This window comes from Labeo rohita, chromosome 15, assembly GCF_022985175.1.
Source record: "Labeo rohita strain BAU-BD-2019 chromosome 15, IGBB_LRoh.1.0, whole genome shotgun sequence".
Classification (NCBI taxonomy): domain Eukaryota; kingdom Metazoa; phylum Chordata; class Actinopteri; order Cypriniformes; family Cyprinidae; genus Labeo; species Labeo rohita.
Window position 1 is genome coordinate 26,563,231 of NC_066883.1, and position 21,211 is coordinate 26,584,441.

A 21,211-nucleotide genomic window follows, 5' to 3' on the forward strand; every position below is an offset into this window, starting at 1 on the left:
TGAAATAATAAAATAAGCATACAGCAAATAACTGTAATGCAATAAAATGCTGAAGTACTATAAAAATAAAATGAAATAAAAAAAATAAAATACAATGAAATAGAATGATAAATCAAATTAACTAAATTAAAATAAAAAAATAAAATGGTGAAATGAAAAGAAAGAAAATGAAATAAAATGAATTAAAATAAAATAAAATGAAATGAAATATAATAAGATAAAATTAAATAAAAATGAAGTAATAAAATAAAATAAATGTAATTAAATTAAAATAAATAAAAATAAAATAAAATGAAAAGCTTACAGCAAACAACTGTAATAAAATGCTGAAGTATCAAAATTACTGACAGTATAGCTGGACTACTTTTAAATTAAAGATACAAAATTTTATATAAAATTTAATTCAAAAGTAAAATGAAAAACTTGAAAATATAAAAACAAAAGCTGATACAAAAAAAAATTAAACACTGCATTAGTATATATATATATACATATACATAATATAAATATACGTAATATATTTATTATATTAATATGTTTCCACCATAATTTATGTGCATATCTAAAAGATATTTTGATATTTACATCTAACATCTATTTATGCAGTTTCATTTAAAATACATGGATGGAGACCTAGCTATAGAAACGTAAACTTGGGCTCTTTGGGCAGTTTCAATTTTAAAATATAACCACCTAGCAACCACTTACAACACCCCAGCAACCACATGATAACACCTTGGCAGCTTGATAACACCTTGGCACTCTTTCCATAAATTGTGGTGTTTTTATTTGAATGGAACAAGAAGACAAGAAATCGTTTTAATAAAGTGCATGTTTAAGCGTTGCTTGCAGGATTTGAATTCATCTTGTGGGAATGCGTAAAATTAGGCCTCTGGGAAAAACTGGGTGGAGCTACTTGGGTAAATAGTTAGTAATGCATGATAGGCCCTTTTGTGCCTTCTTTCTGAGAGTGGGTGGAGAGAAGAGGCAGAGATATTTTTCTCATTTATTTATTTCCCAAGAGCACTCAAGCAGCTCAAGATGATTGGAAATTGGGTCTTGTGTTTATAGTGCTTTTATTGTTTTGTCTGTTTGGTTAAAACGTGAATGAGCCTCTCTATCTAATATTGGTTTTATTGCTTGATTTATGGAAAAAGCATCTTTCCATCCCTGTCAATAAACGCACGCTTGCGAGTATGTAAATAATCCTAAATTCTACACAGATTTGTGACTTTGGCCTGGCAAGAGTGGAGGAGCTGGACGAGTCGCGTCACATGACCCAGGAGGTGGTGACGCAATACTACAGAGCGCCAGAGATCCTGATGGGGAGCAGGCACTATTCCAACGCCATCGACATCTGGTCTGTGGGCTGCATCTTTGCCGAGCTGCTTGGCCGACGCATCCTCTTCCAGGCCCAGAGTCCCATCCAACAGGTATTCACCTACGCTCATGTTCAGCGCTCGATCTGGAGGCAAAAAACGGCCTTTTCACACAACTCATTGTGATTTATACAAGTAGAACATGTTCTTGTATCAACATTATTTCTTATCAGCCAATCAGAACCTTATGATTTTTGGTGTATGAGGTAGAACAGCTAAGGAAAACATCCAGGACGTTATTTTTTTGAAGTATCTGTCTTTTCCTAAACTCACAGTCTGTTTTAAGGAAAACTAAAGGATTAGTTCACTTTAAGAATAAAAATGTCATGATAATTAATAAAAAAATACTCACCCCCATGTCATCCATGATGTTCATGTCTTTCTTTAGTCAAAAAGAAATTAAGGTTTTTGAGAAAAGCATTCCAGGATTTTTTTTTCTTTATAGTGGCCAGCTTCAAAGGGCTCTACACAATCCCAGCCAAAGAGTAAGGGTCTTATCTAGTGAAACGGTCGGTCATTTTCTTAAAAAGAATAATTGTATATATTTTTTTAACCACAAATGCTCATCTTGCACTAGCTGGACTTCAACGCAAAGGTCACACGTGATGTAGACGGAAGTGCCGCCCCAGTGTTTGCAACGAAAATGTGTAAAGAACGTCAAACACCCTTTACAGAAAAACATAAAACAACTATGTTGGACAATTCTGAAGTTGGAGTAGAAAATGGGATGGAGTTTTTCGCCCTACCCTACCTTTATGAACCGAAGTGCACAGACAAGAACTAAGGCTGCCATCAACTAATGATTTTTCCGGTCGACCAGTAGTTGTTCATCTTCAAGCATTATTCGACTATTAGTCACACATTAAATAATAATATATATATATATGATAATAATGAGCCTTTAATTGCCTACATAGCCTAATAAGCGCTCAAGCGCATGCAAAAAAAAGCTTGCCACAGCGCATCGGCAGATATAAATATTATGAATATTTCAGGGAAAAAACAGCAAGGAGACTGCAGTAATGTTTTAAAAATTTGTTGATGAACTAGTGCTTTATTTGTTTTCGGCTTAGAAGATGAAGTCGGCGATACTGACTTTATCTCCGCAGTAGTGAATGCACCTACATGTTTCATACGAATTACATTACCTGAGAATATTTGTTTTTGAATTGGTTCATTTAAAAGTAAGCATTTCACCCTCTAGAGATAGCCTATATTTTTCATGTCTGTAAAAGGCAAGTATACACAGTTTCGATGTTTCACGCTTAAGTTCACAGAGACCAACACGGCAGAAAGCACATCCTGTTTGCTTTTATTATTTTACAAAAGCACAACGTTTCGTTGTTATTCTAAATGCACACAAATAAACATAGTCTTTTCAGATTCTAAAGAATATTACTTTCATCTGTATGACCAAAAATGACAGAGTATTTTAAGTGCAAGTGAGCGCACCGGCGCCTCCATCTGTTCTATTCGGACACTTCAATAGCGCACATTTTTCTATGCTAACATTAGATTGAGTTGCCATGTAAAGTAGGTACTACTTACATTTTTTAGATGAAAAGCCATATTTGAGGTCGATGAATAACAGGTGAGTGTTTGGATGTCCTGCCCTATGTACTATATTACCACATAGAACAGCCTAATAAAATTTTGGTCGACCAAGCCTGTTCTCATCAACTAATGGTTTGTCGACTATTAGGAGGCAGCCCTATGAAGAATTAGCCACTTGTAACCTTTCCAATGTGATTAGTGCAAGATGAGCATTTGTGGTTAAAAAGTATAGACATTTGTATTTTATTTAAATAGGTAAGACCATTATTCCTTGTCTGGGAGCCCTTTGAAGCTGCATTGGAACTGCAGTTCGGACCTTCATTGTCGTAGATCCCCATTGAAATCTACTATATTGAGAAAAATCCTGGAATGTTTTCTTCAAAAACCTTAATTTCTTTTCAAATTCAGAAAGAAAGACATAAACATCTTGGATGGCGTGAGGGTGCATGATGTAATTCAGGAGTGAACTAATGCTTTAAAAATAAAAAGAACTTAAACGAATGGTTTGATATTTAATTTAATTTAAGAAATGTTACAGTAGTAGTGCTATTATAGATTCTCAACATTGCAACATTTTGAGTGAAAATTGAAAATCTTGGACGCTGATGCTAAACATGTGACCTTAACATACATTATTTTTGAAAAATGTTGTACCACCATGCTAATGAGTGAGCGGGGGCAGCTCAAGGCTCTGTTGTACTAAAGCCCCAGTGTGGCCGTGACCCAGAAGCCCTCTGTCCTACATGGCTGTGTGTTTGCAGCGAGCAGGACCAGCACCGTCATAGCTCAGACAGCATGTCTCTAGCTTTCACATAAGCACAGAGGCCTCTACTATTATTTTGTTTAGAGTCTCATAAATATGAAGTATGATGCAGTAACATAAGTAAGAATTTCTTTGAGAAGTTTGACTACAGATAAACTTTTCAGTTTAAGTTTTCTGTGTTTCACACAGAAGATTATGAGCCATATGTTCTAATAATACTGGCCCTGCAGTGTGTCAGAGACTCTGGGACTGGCTGTTCCTCACAGTGTGTGTGTGTGTGTGTGTGTGTCCACACAGCCCTGAATGTGCACCGACAGCACATCGACATCCACTTTAAGGCTCATTAAATTCTCTCCAGTAAAGAATCTGATTTACTTGAACATGGTTCTGCTCCAGTTTGTTTATGTACAGATCAATAACATGTATCTAGTTTATTTTTTCCTTTGTCCTTCTCCTACACTTTTATTATGTTTTTGTTTTGTTTAGTTTGTTTTAAATTAGATCTTTGTATGTATGGTTATTTATTTATTTACATAAGTGTATGCCATATCCTTATTAGACCCGACTGTTTTATTTATAGTGTTTAGAACAAAAGTAAATTGCTAAAAAAAGTTGTTGTTTTTTTTATTAAACTTAACTTTTAATACTTCATTATTATATTATATTATATTATATTATATTTTAATTGTAATTATTAAAAAAACTGTTATTTATGTTAAGTGTTTTAATGTATTGTTTGGCATATTTGTCACACCGCTAAATGTGGTATTAAATTAAAAATAAAATAAAATATTTTTGTTTCTTTCATTAATGAAAACAGAAGATCTCACACTGATGCAAAACATGTGACCTTAATGTAAAATAAAATCAAATTTAATAAATAATATGATATATTTAAAATAAAATAAAATAAATAAATCTTATATATATAGGATTATTTATTATTGTTATAATTATTATTTAATTGTAATAGTTATAAAAACATATTTATATTATGTGTTATAGTATTAGCATATTTCTCACATCACTAAATATGTGGTATTCCTAAAAAGCAAATAAATGAATAAATAAAATTACTTTTTTAAAACATTTTTTTTTATAAATTGAATTTTTAATACTTTTCTATTATTATATTATATTATATTTGTTATAAAAAAATTATTTATATTAGGTGTTATGTATAATGTATTGTTTAGCATATTTGTCACATCTGTAAATATATATTTGTGATTATTTATAATATTTAGAATTACTATTAAATTGTAATTGTTATAAAAAATAATTATATTACATGTTACAGTTAGTGTTTCGTTTAGCATATTTGTCACACCCCTAAATGTGGTATTCCTGAAAAGCAAAAAATCTAATATAAAATAAAATATTTTTTTATTGCTGAAAACAGAAAGTCTTTTACGCTGATGCTAAACATGTGACCTTGTAAAAAAATTAAATAAATAAATAAAATAAAATATAAAAAGTTTTACTTTTAATACTTTTTATTTTATTTTATTACATACAGTGGGTACGGAAAGTATTCAGACCCCCTTAAATTTTTCACTCTTTGTTATATTGCAGCCATTTGCTAAAATCATTTAAGTTCATTTTTTTTTTCCTCATGAATGTACACACAGCACCCCATATTGACAGAAAAACACAGAATTGTTGACATTTTTGCAGATTTATTAAAAAGAAAAACTGAAACATCGCATGGTCCTAAGTATTCAGACCCTTTGCTGTGACACTCATATATTTAACTCAGGTGCTGTCCATTTCTTCTGATCATCCTTGAGATGGTTCTACACCTTCATTTGAGTCCAACTGTGTTTGATTATACTGACTGGACTTGATTAGGAAAGCCACACACCTGTCTATATAAGACCTTACAGCTCACAGTGCATGTCAGAGCAAATGAGAATCATGAGGTCAAAGGAACTGCCTGAAGAGCTCAGAGACAGAATTGTGGCAAGGCACAGATCTGGCCAAGGTTACAAAAAATCTCTGCTGCACTTAAGGTTCCTAAGAGCACAGTGGCCTCCAAAATCCTTAAATGGAAGACGTTCGGGACGACCAGAACCCTTCCTAGAGCTGGCTGTCCGGGCCAAACTGAGCTATCGGGGGAGAAGAGCCTTGGTGAGAGAGGTAAAGAAGAAGCCAAAGATCACTGTGGCTGAGCTCCAGAGATGCAGTCGGGAGATGGGAGAAAGTTGTAGAAAGTCAACCATCACTGCAGCCCTCCATCAGTCGGGGCTTTATGGCAGAGTGGCCCGACGGAAGCCTCTCCACATGGAGTTTGCTAAAAAGCACCCGAAGGACTCCAAGATGGTGAGAAATAAGATTCTCTGGTTTGATGAGACCAAGATAGAGCTTTTTGGCCTTAATTCTAAGCAGTATGTGTGGAGAAAACCAGGCACTGCTCATCACCTGTCCAATACAGTCCCAACAGTGAAGCATGGTGGTGGCAGCATCATGCTGTGGGGGTGTTTTTCAGCTGCAGGGACAGAACAACTGGTTGCAATCGAGGCAAAGATGAATGCGGCCAAGTACAGGGATATCCTGGACTAAAACCTTCTCCAGAGTGCTCAGGACCTCAGACTGGGCCGACGGTTTACCTTCCAACAAGACAATGAACCTAAGCACACAGCTAAAATAACGAAGGAGTGGCTTCACAACAACTCTGTGACTGTTCTTGAATGGCCCAGCCAGAGCCCTGACTTAAACCCAATTGAGCATCTCTGGAGAGACCTAAAAATGGCTGTCCACCAACGTTTACCATCCAACCTGACAGAACTGGAGAGGATCTGCAAGGAGGAATGGCAGAGGATCCCCAAATCCAGGTGTGAAAAACTTGTTGCATCTTTCCCAAAAAGACTCATGGCTGTATTAGATCAAAAGGGTGCCTCTACTAAATATTGAGCAAAGGGTCTGAATACTTAGGACCATGTGATATTTCAGTTTTTCTTTTTTAATAAATCTGCAAAAATGTCAACAATTCTGTGTTTTTCTGTCAATATGGGGTGCTGTGTGTACATTAATGAGGAAAAAAAATGAACTTAAATGAGTTTAGCAAATGGCTGCAATACAACAAAGAGTGAAACATTTAAGGGGGTCTGAATACTTTCCGTACCCACTGTATTTATGATTATTTATATTTAAAATTATTATAATTATTATTCAATTGTAATGGTTATAAAAACATTTAGTTATATTATGTGTTATAGTTAATGCATTGTTTAGCATATTTGTCACTTCATTAAATATATGGTATTCCTTAAAAGCAAATAAATAAATATATAAATAAATAAAATAACTTTCTTAAACAGTTAAAATAACTTCCTTAAATTTAACTTTTAATACTTTTATTATATTATATTATAACTGTTATAAACAAGTTATATATATTGTCTTGTTTAGCATATTTGTCACGTCCCTAAATATGTGGTAAAATTAATACATTTAAATTAAATAAAAAATAAAACAAAAATAAAATAACATAATAAAAGCGTACTACAGCAGCTAAAATGAATTCCTGGATCTCAGGGGAATATATATATATAATATATATATATATATTTTTTTTTTTACAGCACTCATTTGCTCTTTCTTTTCTTGTTATATACTAGCTGGACTTGATCACAGATCTGCTGGGGACTCCGTCTCTGGAGGCCATGAGGACAGCATGTGAGGGGGCGAGAGCTCATATCCTAAGAGGACCACATAAACAGGTTAGTCTGAAATCGAACAATGCCCCAAAAACTACGCACATGGTGTTCGAAGCAGGATCGTGAAAGACAATGACTCATTAGTGGACTGTATGCAGTGCAAACGTTCCCTTGCACTGATATTTTCGGTCCCAGGAAGCCTGATTATAAACAGGCCCTGTGGCGCTGCCATGGCGACTCGCTGTTCCCGCTGAGTGACGGCACCTATTGACCGATCGTGCTCTTTTTTTTTTATGGAATCGAGTTGCTTGTGCTGCCCCCAGAGCGCAGAAATCTCCCATCAGCCTTTGCTGCAGGATTCCCGGCGCTCTGTGCTCACTCTGGACAGCCCTTCTCTCCCTCCTGCAGTCTCTCCATTTCCTGCCCTGCATCATATCCACTGACAGACTGATTGATCAGTTGATGAGAGCAGAGAGAGAGAGACATGACGGCTGGTATTGACATAGTTGTGCAAGCAATTCTCCATGTGGAAGAAATATTAAGACAGAAATACTAGTGATAAATGATATCAGGTCCATATCAGTTATCAGCTGACATTAGATAATTTGGTAACACTTTACAGTAAGGTGTCATTTGTTAACATTAAAGTATTAACTAACATGAATGAACAATGAACAATGCATTTATTACACTATTTAGTGATCTTTGTTAATGTTAGATAATAAAAATACAGTCGTTCATTGTTTATTGATATTAGCTCACAGTGCTTTACCGTTAACAAACACAAATTAGGATTTTAATAATGTATTCGAAATTAACATTAGCTAGGATTAATAAATGCTGTATTGTTCATTCTTAATGATTTCTTAGTTTGTAATACATTTGCCATCGTGTAACGCTCACGTGAAGTGAAAAAAACACTAATGCTTTAACACTGCTAAATGTAATCACACATCAAAATTAATATTCGTTATGATGTTATGATGATGATAATGTTTTGATTCCTAAATTCACATGCAGCATGTAATACAACTAATTTTAGTGTACGGTTTTCAACTAACTCGCTTATTCAAATTGATTATATTTTAATATCACCCCTTTATCAGTTATTACCCATAATCAACAAACTGCTCTTTATCTTAAACTGCTTATCAGCGTCCTGTGAGTGAGTCAAATGTAAACTTATGTTATTCATAAATTCACATGTAGCACTTAAAACAATAGATTTTAGTGTTTTATTTATAATTAATTACTTAATGTATTAATTTCAGTTATTGAGTAAAAATGTAATAAAATATTATTATTATTATTATTTATTTATTTTTATTTTTTTCTCTGGTAATATTTACTATTATTTTGATATAGTAAAAAAAAATATATATATATATATATATATATATAAATAATATAATATCATTTTATTGGACATGATGTAATTATAAAATAAATAAATAAATTGGCAATGGATTTTCGATTTTTTTTAATATAATATATTATTAAGAATTATATTATATTATATTATATTATAATAAATAATTTTTTTTTACCATTTATAGTATATGCTATGTAACTTTTTTTGTATAATTTATTTATTTATTTATTTTTTATAATTTAAATGTTATCTTAATCTTTAACAGTAGTTAAAAATATAATACAAAATTATTATTATTATTATTCTTATTATTTGTCTGGTAATATTTAATATTATTTTTATTTAATTAAAAATATATAAATAAATGTAATAAAATATTTTCATTGACCCTAACATAACCATAATGTAATTATAAAAATAAATAAATAAATAAATAAATCATCAAAGGATTGTCAGATACTTTTTAATAATATATGGAGAGCCCATGCTACGTAACAGAAAATTCCTTTGTTACATTTCATTGATTTTTTTTTATTTATTTTTTTTGTCTTAAACTACTCAATGTCATCTATAATAAAATATTATTTTTATTGTCTGTTATTATTTGTCTGGTAATATTTACTAATTATTTTGATATAATAAGTATACAATTAATATAACAAAACAGTATTGTCATTCGCCATAACGTAATTATGAAAATAAATAAATAAATCTACAAAGGATTGGCAGATACTTTTTATAATATATGGAGAGTCCATGCTATGTAACAGAATATTCTTTTGTTAAAATTCACTGATATATATTTTTTAAATTTTATTGTATTCATTAGTCTGTCTTAAACTACTTTCAATTTATTTAAATAGATAAGAGATTAAATAAAGATAAGTAGTAAGTTTAATATCAGCCGTTTATCAGATATTGGTGATAAAATAATTATGAAAATAATTATCGGCTCGTCTGTGGCTTTTAAAATGTTAAAATACTTTTTTATCTCCAGTTTAAAGTATAGAGACACCTGGGCGGGGCTATATATTTGTCCAGCCAATGGCAGAAGGGGGCGTGTTTAAACAGCTACTATTTTGCAATAACTCGTGGCTCAGAAGGTGCACACTTAAGGTTTTATCTTCTGCTTCCTTCAATATGAATCAATATGAGTCTAGAAGTAGTTTTTCATCTCCAATTGCCTTTTGGTTTCTCTGCAGCTCATTTGATAAACTGAAAAGCTCATGTTTTCAAGTATATGGAAGGCTGTTCTCAGTGTGCGAGTGTGAATATGTGCATGTTTGTGAGTGTGTATGTGTGATTGGGCGCTGGGTGTTGGCTCTGTGGCTCTAGACAGCTACGCTGAGAAGGCGATACCCTGCAGAGAACAGGAACTGCAGCGCAAGGGCTGTGGACCTCTGCTTCCTGCTTTGCATCGACCTGATGCCTGGCAGCTCACCAAGAAACCCGCCTCTTTTGCACACACGCATACTGACATGCACCTGCTGGGCTAGAGAAAGTCTTTACCATTTAGGTCTGTATGTAAAGAGGCACTTGTTTCTCCGTTCAACATTCACCAGCCTTAATCCCAGCCAACTACGCCCCCCCCACACACACACTCACACACTCATACTGACATTTGGCTGACCTTGTCACTCGACGCTGCCTCCTGTGTGTGGTCGAGCGGCCCTAAAGCAGGATGTTTTAATCATGTACATCTGAGCTTCCCCTTACATGTAACAGATTTTGGAGGCTGAAAGAACAGTCAGAGGTCATTGAGAGGTTTTGTGATGACATCCTTCTTCTTTGGCCTGATCATGTGTCTAGGTCAGTGTTTGTTACAGCATTCTGTTTCTAGGTAGTTGATGTATTAATAATAATAATAATAATAAACATAATAATAAACATAATAATAATAATTATTATAATTATTGTTGTTGTTGTTGTTGTTTAATTAGTAAAATTATTATTATTATTATTATTATTATTATTATACACTATAGCAAAAAATAATATAATAAAATATTTTAAAATATATTATTTATTGATAATTGATTATTGATTATTGATAATAATCATTATTATTATTGTTGTTGTTGTTGTTGTATAACGAGTACAGTTATAATAAAATATTATGTATTATTATTTGTCCGGTAATATTGACTATTATTTTGATATAATCATATTATATAAATTACTATTTTGATAATGATAATAATAATAACTATTATTATTATAATAATAATAATAATTATTATTATTATTGTATAATGAGTACAATTATAATACAATATTATATATTATTATTTGTCTGGTAATATGTACTATAATTTTGATGTAATAATATTATACACATTATTTTGATAATATTAATAATAATAATAATAATAATACTATTATTATTATTATTATTATTTTGTTATATAATGAGTAAAATTATTATTATTATTATTTGTCTGGTATTTATTTTACTGTTTTACTATTTTGATATCATAAATAAAAATAATCTATAACCTATTTATCTATTTATTATTTTATTTGCTATTATTATTCTTATTGTTATTATTATTATTTACTGTTATTTTGAAATAATAAATAAAAAATAATATAATAAATGTAATAAAATATTTTTTGCTATTATTGTTAATATTTACTGTTATTTTGATATAATAAGTAAAAAAAAAATCATATAATGCATTTAATAAAATTTATTTGATCATTTATTACATTTTTTTTTTACTATTATTATTATTATGGTTATTGTTATTATTATTTGTCTGGCAATAATAATATTTACTGTTATTTTGTTAATTTGTGTTAATAAATACAAATATTATAACATAATTTATCCGATAACTTTTTATTCTTTTTATCCATTTATCTATTGATTTATTTATTACTATTTTCATTACTATTTGTATTATTGTTTGTTTGTTTGTTTGTTTATTTATTTATTTATTTGGCAATAATAATATTTACTATTATTTTGTTATAATAAATACAAATATTATAATAAAATATAATTTATCTGATAACTTTTTATTCTTTTTATTTATTTATCATCCTTTTTATGTATTACTATTTTACTATTACTATAAATTATTATGTTTTATGATGATGGTTAATGATGAAGATTAAGAATTAGATTAATTAATAAATAAATAAATACATTGGCAAATGTTTGGCTATTATTATTATTTATGTATTTATTTATTTTTTTATGATTTACTGTTTATATTTTATAAATATATAAATATAACTTGTTCTGTGTAAGGCTTTTTGTTTTAAATTTCGTTTATTTTTTGTCATTTAAAACTTTAGCAGTAGTAAAAAATTTTGTAAATGTAAATGTTACAACCAAACTGTGAGATAACGCAACCTGAGCAGGATGTGCAATCAAGCTCTTATGGGCCTGTTTTGTTCTCTTTATAAATAACCGTACTTTTAGTCACCGATTGATGGGGAAGGTTGGAGAAGTCAAGGCAGTGAAGAGCGTTTAGATGTCTGGGGTGGCTTTACGATCAGACTCCACATTGCTGGAGTCTTAATGACTGGTGAATATGGCACACCAGACCTCCACCTCCACTTTAGTGAAGGTGAAGAGCTTATCAAGAAGGCTTTGAGTGCAAAAGATGGCAGCGAGAGGAGCGGGTCTCCAGAGAGTCTGGCAGAACGATTTCAAGAGGCATTTCAGCGTAGTTCTCAACAGCAGTGTTGGGAGATGTGGTATGCTTTAATGCCCGTGCTCAAGATAGAGACAGTCGCTCAGGATTTGGCTGAGTGGATAGGCGGGAGGAAGAAAGAGACGAGGTCTGTCCGAGAGAAATCGGGACTTGAGAGATCTAAAAAGAGGTCGGACTCTTAAGATCAGCTCGGCCGCCTCCACGGGGGACCTCATTACTTCTATTAATTTTGCAAGGCTCTTACCATCGCTAGAAAGAGAGCAAGCTTTTAGCCTCCGCTGGAGTGGGAGGATATAAAGAGACCCTACCTTAGCTGTCATTTATAGACTGAGAGGAAAGAAACTGAGAGGTTGTGGTGTTTCAGCTCTATTGAAAAGTTTAGAATATCTTGTGTTTTGAATGCTAGTGTGTTTGTGTCCTTACCAGGCTTTTTAACTAGCTTAACCAGCAAGAGCGTCTTCGTCAATCAGCTTTAACATATATAATCTGTTCCTCCATGGCAGCATGTCATTAAATTAAAGATTAGATGTACACTTCTGTATTAACACTTGAAATAATTATTATTGAATAATTTATAATAATTTATTATTATTATTATCATTATATTTTTATTATTAGGTGTATTATTAATCATTTTAGATATAATTAAAACATGCACTTAATTCCCTCTTTTTAAGTAAGTCATGTGGTTGCTGCAAACAAAATATAATTAAATCATTTTAGTTGTAGTAGTACTATTATTATTATTTCATATTTTTTTTATTTTTAAATTATCTATATTAAGAATGTATTATTATTATTATTATTATAAATATAATAAAATGATTACTGTTATTTTTATTATTAGTTGTATTGTTAATAATTTCGCATCAAATTGATACTTGCGATTAATTATGCAATTATCAGCTCTTCCCATTAAAACGGTTTTAAGTAATTCATGTGGTAACTGCAAACATAAATTAATTATATAATTATTATTATTATTATTAATCTATTTTTTATTATTGAATTATCTTTATCAAAATGTATTATTATTATTATTATAAATCTGTATCAAATGATTATTATTTTTGTTATTAGTTGTATTAAAAAAATTTTTAGAATAGAACTGATACTTGTGATTAACTATGAAATTATCACCTCTTCCCATAAAAAAATAACTTTTTTTAAGTAACCTGTCTAAATATTATTATTATTATTATTATTATTATTATTATTATGAAATATTTATTTTTTATTATAGAATTATCTAATTCTAATATTATTAGTAGTAGTAGTAGTTGTTGTATTATTGTAATTTTGGAATAAAATTGATAATTGCACTAATTATGCAATTATCACCTCTTCCCAAACTGAATATTAGTAGTAGTAGTAGTAGTAGTAGTAGTAGTAGTAGTAGTATTAAATATTTTTTTTTTTTTTTATAGAATTATCAAATTCTAATGTTAATAATTTAATATTATTTTATTATTAGTTATGTTATTAATCATTTTGGATATAATTCATACTTGCAATTAATTATGGAATTATCACCTCTTCCCTTTTTTTTTTTCTTTTTTTTTTAGCAAAAATTAATCTGGTTACTGGCATCCAATTACTGCAATAATTGTATAATTAATTTATTATTATTATTATTATTAATATTTAATTATCTATAACATTTTATTATTATTAAAACTACTTTTTTAAACAAATTATCTGAATGTGGTTACAGCAAACAAAAAATAATTATTAAATCATCATCATATTGTTATTATTATTATTATTATTTTATTATATGAATTATAAACAACACTTTTATTTTATTTTTTATTTATTTATTTATTTGTTTGTTTATTTATTTATTTATTTTATTTTTTTGTTTATAATAGCCATTGCTATATAACACACACTTTTTATTCGTTTTCACTGAATGTCTATCTTAAACTACTTATTGTCATAAACATCCTGTCAGCAACTGAGTCAAATGTTAATTTGGGAGCTGCTATGACGAATTTATATGTGGGCTGATTCAGACTGATGACTTAACTGATTCATTAAAAGAAATTGCTCATCAAAGTCACATGCATGTAAATTGAACTGCACTGGTTGTACGTTATATTTGTTTTTGCGTGCAGTCGGGTGAAGAAAACACAGTAGAAACACAAGTTGACTGCAAACCTGGGTAGGAGAAACATCTTGAACACAGTAGATGCTTCTAATTGATTATGCCAGTGACTCCTCTGCCTATTAAAACTTTGCTCTGGTTGGTTGCAAGTCACCTGAATGTGGTTCCACCACCTGTCTGCTGTGTATGTAAAAGCCAGCAGGGAGCTCTTGGAAACAGATGTATGCTCGGGTCCATGCTGATTTTTCGCCTTAGCAGAGAGGCAACATGATCAGATCGGATTTCCACCTACACGCTCTCTCACAGGACACGCACGCACACACTCTCAGGTCAGAATGCGATGACCCCAGTGCTGGGTGGGCTTACAGTAAGCAGGGAGAATGAAGAGAGGGGGTGTTGTTTAATGGCTTTAGGGGGTCTTGCGTGCAGACCGAGTGCAGAGCTGGAGCAGATGTGGCCCATCCCACGTCACCAGGGGCTGCGTAGCCTGATGTCTGCCCCAAACTGAACTCAGTGGCACCTGCTAACAGATGGCGGCCGTTTTATTTTTCCCTTCTTGGTGCGACAGCGCCACGTAATAGCCAGTGTTCGTTACTGAGGGAGGCAATGGGGTTTTAGCGAATTCAGCTGATGAATCATTGACTATTTCCTTCCGATAAATTAACACAATGGGACATCAGATGGAAAGTACACTGCAAAAAAATATATATATATTTAATAATGTTATTATTACAATAATGTTATTATTGTATATAGTTTTGCTTTTTAGTTGTAGTTTTTTTAGTTCAGTTTATATATCTAAAAATGCTCATTTATTAAGAATGTATTATCACACATGCACTTTTCTTCATTGATTTTACTTTTTTATGCACTTTAAATAGTTTAAATAGAAATTTTAGGGACAGCGTTTTAAGATGAATAATATTCGTATTGATATTAATCTTCGTAATAACATTTTTGTTTAAACTAATTTATAATAGTATAACATTACTTAACTATATTAGTTAAAATAAACTAGCAATGAAAAAAAATGGTTAAGCATTAATTATAACATTTAGTAATACATTATTTAAAAATTCAATATATTATCCGTTAATATTAATTAATAGACCTGAGCTAACATGAACTAACAATGAACAATTGTACCCTTATTAATTAATGTTAATGAAATTTAATAAATACTGTTAAAAATTGCTCATTGTTAGTTAAAATTAATAATGCATTAATTAACATTAATAATAAACCTTATTTTTTTAACTTTTACCAAATATATATATATATAATTTTATTAATTAATTTATATTTTATTCTAATCTTAGTGAAATATCCAAAGTTTTATTTACATTTATTTTTATTTCAGTTTTAGTTTTTTTTTTAGTACATCAAGTTAAATTTAGAAATGTGCCTTGGCAACTATAAATAATGTTAACATTTATTGTTAAATTAATAAATCAATAAGTTAGTTTATTTATTTTATTTAATTTCTAAATTAAATTAATAAGTTCAAGTTATTTTGTGTGTGTGTGTATATATATATATATATATATATATATATTTTTTTTTTCCATTTATATATATATTTTTTTTCAGTTTACATTTAATGTAAATTACGAAAATGTTAAACAAAACATAAAAATGTGAAATGTCAAACTAAATTCCTACCCTAGAATATTAAGATTTTTTCCCCCACATTTTCAAGATACATTTAGCATATGTTGCATACATATTAATGCCCTTATTAACATTAATGTATTTATAATATGTCATTATAAAAACGTTAACATAACATTGCACTTCATTTAATATTGCACGCCAAATGAAAGGGGAAACCACTATGTGTCCACAACCTCATTAGAAAGTCGCAACGACTATAATGGTCCTCTTCTGTTGAAGCATCTGAAGCTCCGCTCTCTTGCTGACATTGTTTTGACAACTTCGTGTCGCTTTCACAGCTCCCAATTTACATTTTAAAACACCCATCATTAATGTGTTTATCTTGATGTTCGCGTCGATGTTGGAGGCCTCAGACACTTTTTACACCCGTCCCGTGTCTTTGCTATAAATAGAGAAGATCTGATTTGGGCTGTTTTGAAACGAGATCCTTTAGGAGCTTTAGGGACCTTCATCCTCACCGTATCGGCTCTAACACTTAGTCAGATTAGTTTGTGCATCTGAGTGCATCAGAGAGATATGGTGTTCAGCGCCGTCTCCATTCCCGCTCGCAAACCAGCGCTAAGTGCTACCATTCAAACTGAAACCGGAAACAAATATGCTTTCACACAGCCTGACTGTGTATTTTAAGAGGTGGAAGAGTTACACCCCTGCCCTGCATGAATGTTATTCTATCTCAGAGCGCCACTCTGCTTTAAAAAACGCCACTCTTCTCTTCGTTGTTTTCCTTCTCTCCCTCACCTCTTCCTCTTTTTCCTCTCTGTTTTTCTTACAATAAGTTTTATTCAGTATCATATTATACTGTAGTAGGCGCACAGAATAAGTTCTCCTTGTATGTTGTATATTCCCCTCATTGTAATGTTAATTTTGTATTTTTGTAAATGTGTGCCTGTGGTCATGTTTAGCATATACACCCCATATGCATCACCATATAAGGACTTTCTGCACATCCTCACCATTACAGATGCAGGAAGATCCACAAATGGTTAGAAATTGTGCTTTAGTAGAATTGTGCGTTAACATGGGAAAAAAAAAGCATGGAATGTGGTAACAGACTGTTTTCGATGCTGAGGTTTAAGGAAAAGGGACAGTTCACCTAAAAATTATTTAATCACCCTCAAGCCATTCTAGGTGTATATGACTTTCTTCTTTCAGACAAATACAGTTGGAGGTATATTTAAAAATGTCCTGCTCTACCAGTCTTTATAATGCCAGTGAATGGGTGTCGAAATTTTAAAGGCCAAAAAAGTACATCCATCCATCATAAAAAGTGCTCCCCAGGGGGTTAATAATGGCCTTCTGAAGCGAATTTATGCATTTGTGTAAGAAAAATATCCATATTTGTAACTTTTGAAATCATAATCTCTAGTGTCGTTCACAAGAGATTGGCGTTACAGCGGATGGGCATAGGCGTAGCAAAAGCTACAGAATACATTAATAAAGTTATAAATATGGATATTTTTCTCAAATGCATCAGTTCACTTCAGAAGGCCTTTATTAACCGCCCAGGGTCATGTCACTTTTTATAATGGATGGATGTACTTTATTGGCCTTCAAACCCTCGACACCCATTCACTGCCATTATAAAGCTTGGAAGAGCCAGGATATTTTAAAAATAACACTGACTGTATTTGTCTGAAAGAAAAAAGTCATATAGGATGGTTTGAGGGTGAATGAATCATTTTTGGGTGAACTGTCTCTTTAAGGGTTTAGTGTGGTTTACAGTTTCCCATGTTGTGAGAATCAAATCTTTCCTCTGCGTCGTCTGTTGACATGTTATCAAGAATTAACTTTTCGGTTGCGTGTGTGAGACAGAACGCAACACAAACAAGATAAAATATAGCTGCAAGCAGCAATTACCAGGGTTTGAGCACTTAAGGCATTTAACCATATAAGGGAAAAGACATTACATATTAATTAGCAAGGCTCTACCAACCTAAATCAATGATTTAAAAAACATTTTTGGCAAATTCAGGTCATTTACCATTGAAATACAGTGTTTTTGAGTCCTTTTTAACTGTTATAGTGCCTTTTTAACTGTTAGGGTACTGTTATAGGCGAAAAACCTAGGACTAGTTCACAATAGTAGGTTTTTCAAAAAATGTGAAATTCCCAAAAAGTTTGCCGGATCTGATGCGTTTTGTCTGGCGTGAGGATTCCAACGACTGACGGTTTAGGAGTTATGAGTGATTTCATACTTTTGTTCACTGTAGCGCCCCCGTCAGGCCGATTGGGGCGAGACTTGGTCACATTGTAGGTGGTGTGAGTACTACCATCCCTCCAAGTTTCAAGTCTCTACGACTTACGGTTTGTTAAAAAGCAAGAAACTCAGAGTCTTTAAATGTGCACAGAGCGACAAGCTTTAGTTCTGTGTTGGGCACTTGGATTTAGTGAATAAGACCCAATATCTATTACACACACACCCTGTTCAGATTCTGCCTGTCGGAGTATACAGAAGGAAGTCTGTTAGCTGCTCTACAGCTCAGCGTTCTCTGGAATCACTGTTGTCTTTGTCAGCGTTCGCTCGTATTAATTGCCTGCTCCTATATCAGCGCTCCCTCCCCCTCTCGTGCCCGTAGGAAACGCGCCCTGCTTTTTTTTTTTTTAGCGTGCTAACTGCAAAAATAAACAAACAGACGAGTCCTATCCACCTGTCTGTCCTCGCTTGGCCCTCTCCCAGGTGCGGTGGGGTCTGCTCTCCCTGCACTTGTGAGCCTGAAGGGCTTTGTGTTGTTTTGCTGCCAGGATGATCAATGGCTTGTTTGTGATAGTGGGGAGAGATGGCCCGGACCACACAGCCGCAGCAAGCGGGGGAGGTTAAGGAGGATCGCTGAGCCGGTTAGGGAAAGCTGCAGCCTGCACCTGTTGCTCGGGTTTTTGCTGGGCCAGAGGGGCGGTCGGACGTCACATGGGCACCGCTTCACAGGAAGCCGAGGCTCGTTTCTCAACCTTCTTGTGACACCGCACCTCCTCCTCCTTTCCTTCATAGCTGCAGCCTAGGCTTATGTCGCCAGTCAGGAAGAGGGAAACGGGTTTTATCTTAAAGCGACACTCTAGTAATATGTGACCCTGGACCACAAAATAGGTCACAAGGTATATTTGTAGTAATAGCCAAAAATACATTGTATGGGTCAAAATTATAAATTTTTCTTTTATGTCAAAAATCATTAGGATGTTAAGTAAAGATCATGTTCCATTCAGATATTTTGTAAATTTCCAACTGTAAATATATCATTTTTTTGATTAGTAATTTGCATTGCTTAGGACTTCATTTGTACAACTTTAAAGGCTGTTTTCTCTATTTTGATTTTTTTGCACCCCCAGGTTCCAGATTTTCAAATAGTTGTATCTCAGCCAAATATTGTCCTATCTGAACCCATACATCAAAGGAAAGCGTATTTTTTCAGCTTTCAGATTATGTACAAATCTCAGTTTCCAAAAATTGTCCCTTATGACTCGTTTTGTGGTCCAGGGCCCATATTTTTTATTTGAAGAGAGTAATTGTCATTCACCTTTGACTAAATGCGTTGGTCTATCGATATAATTGCTTTTTTCCCTTTCAAAATAAATTAATAGTTTTATTCAGCAAGAATGTACTAAATTGAAAGTCACAGACATTTACTTTGTTAAAACTGATTTCTATTTCAAATAAATGCTTTTATTTTGAACTTTCCATTCATCAAAGAATCCTGACAAAAAAAATCGCAGTATCCACAAAAAGCAGCACAACTGTTTTCAAAACAATAATAAACAGAAATCAGCATATTAGAATGATTTCTGAAGGATCATGTGACATGTGAAAAGTAGAGTAATCGATGCTGAAAATTCAGCTTAGCCATCACAGACACATATCTTACAGACAAAAAATATAAATCTTACAGACCCCAATTTGTAAAGTTACTTTTCTCATTTTTGTTTTTCTCATTTTATGTTAATAAGCTTTTTTCATGTTCATAAATTTTTAGCAAAAATGCATAAAATAGTATTTACGCATAGTATACTTTTTTGTGTATTTTCTGAGATTATTTGGTCACATAAGCCTTAGTTTCTATTAATAAACGTCTAATTTAAGGAACAGATAGGAGTAGATCCTTACTGTAATTGTTTGGAAGTTGTGATACTTTTTCCAGGATTCTTTGATGAATATTTATTTAAAATTTCTAACCTTTCTAACAGTCTGCACTACCGTTCAATGTTTGGGGTCAGTACATTTTTTCTTTCTTTCTTTGTTTGAAAGAAATTAATACATTTGTTCAGCAAGGATGCGTTAAATTGATTTTTTTTTTTAAATAGTGAGAATAAATACTGTTAAAAAGTGAGTAAAGAAATTGTTAAAAAAGTTTTCTACTTTGAATAAATGCTGTTCTTTGTAAGTTTTTATTCATCAAAGAATCCTGAAAAAAAGTATCACAGGTTTCAATAAAATGTTAAGCAGCACAACTGTTGCAAACATAATAAATCGATAAATCAACATATTAAAATGATTTTTGAAGGATCGTGACACTGAAGACTGGAATAATGGCTGATAAAAATTCAGCTTTGTGTCACATATTTTAAAGTACATTAAAATACGAACTGCTATTTTAAATTGCAATAATATTTCATAATATTTTCTCTGTATTTTTAATCAAATAAATGGAATTTTGATGATCCAGAACTTTTAAACGGCAGTGTATCTGCATAATAATTATGAACATAACAATAGATTTTAATACTAATGAATATTATTATAATATTATATAATTTTTAGTAAATTCTCTGCTAAATAAGTTTTTTGTAATTATTTCTATTTTTGAGGGTCATTTTTTCATTATTGCGTAATAGCAGTGTTTCATTTGAGCAGCTTTATGTATCTCATTTGTTGTCGTTATATTGTATTATGTATAAACTGTATTATGTACAGTATATTATGTCAGACGTTGGTCACACTGCTCTTTAGATATCATGACTGCACGAGCCATTGAAAACCCTTTATTGGTTGCCATGATAATGTCCTAACCAGATGTCAAATGAGTGATAAAACCGCCTCTGTGTAAATCGT

The 21,211-nt window shown here is 31.9% G+C and overlaps 1 protein-coding gene across 1 annotated transcript in view; it reads left to right on the forward strand.

The window, feature by feature from the left end:
• Nucleotides 1–21,211, forward strand: part of nlk2 (nemo-like kinase, type 2) — a 105,243-nt gene that overhangs the window by 72,913 nt on the left and 11,119 nt on the right. Inside the window, 2 exon segments of the mRNA XM_051128503.1 lie at nt 1,224–1,433; nt 7,317–7,418. Of these exon segments, the coding sequence (XP_050984460.1) occupies nt 1,224–1,433; nt 7,317–7,418 (312 nt within the window).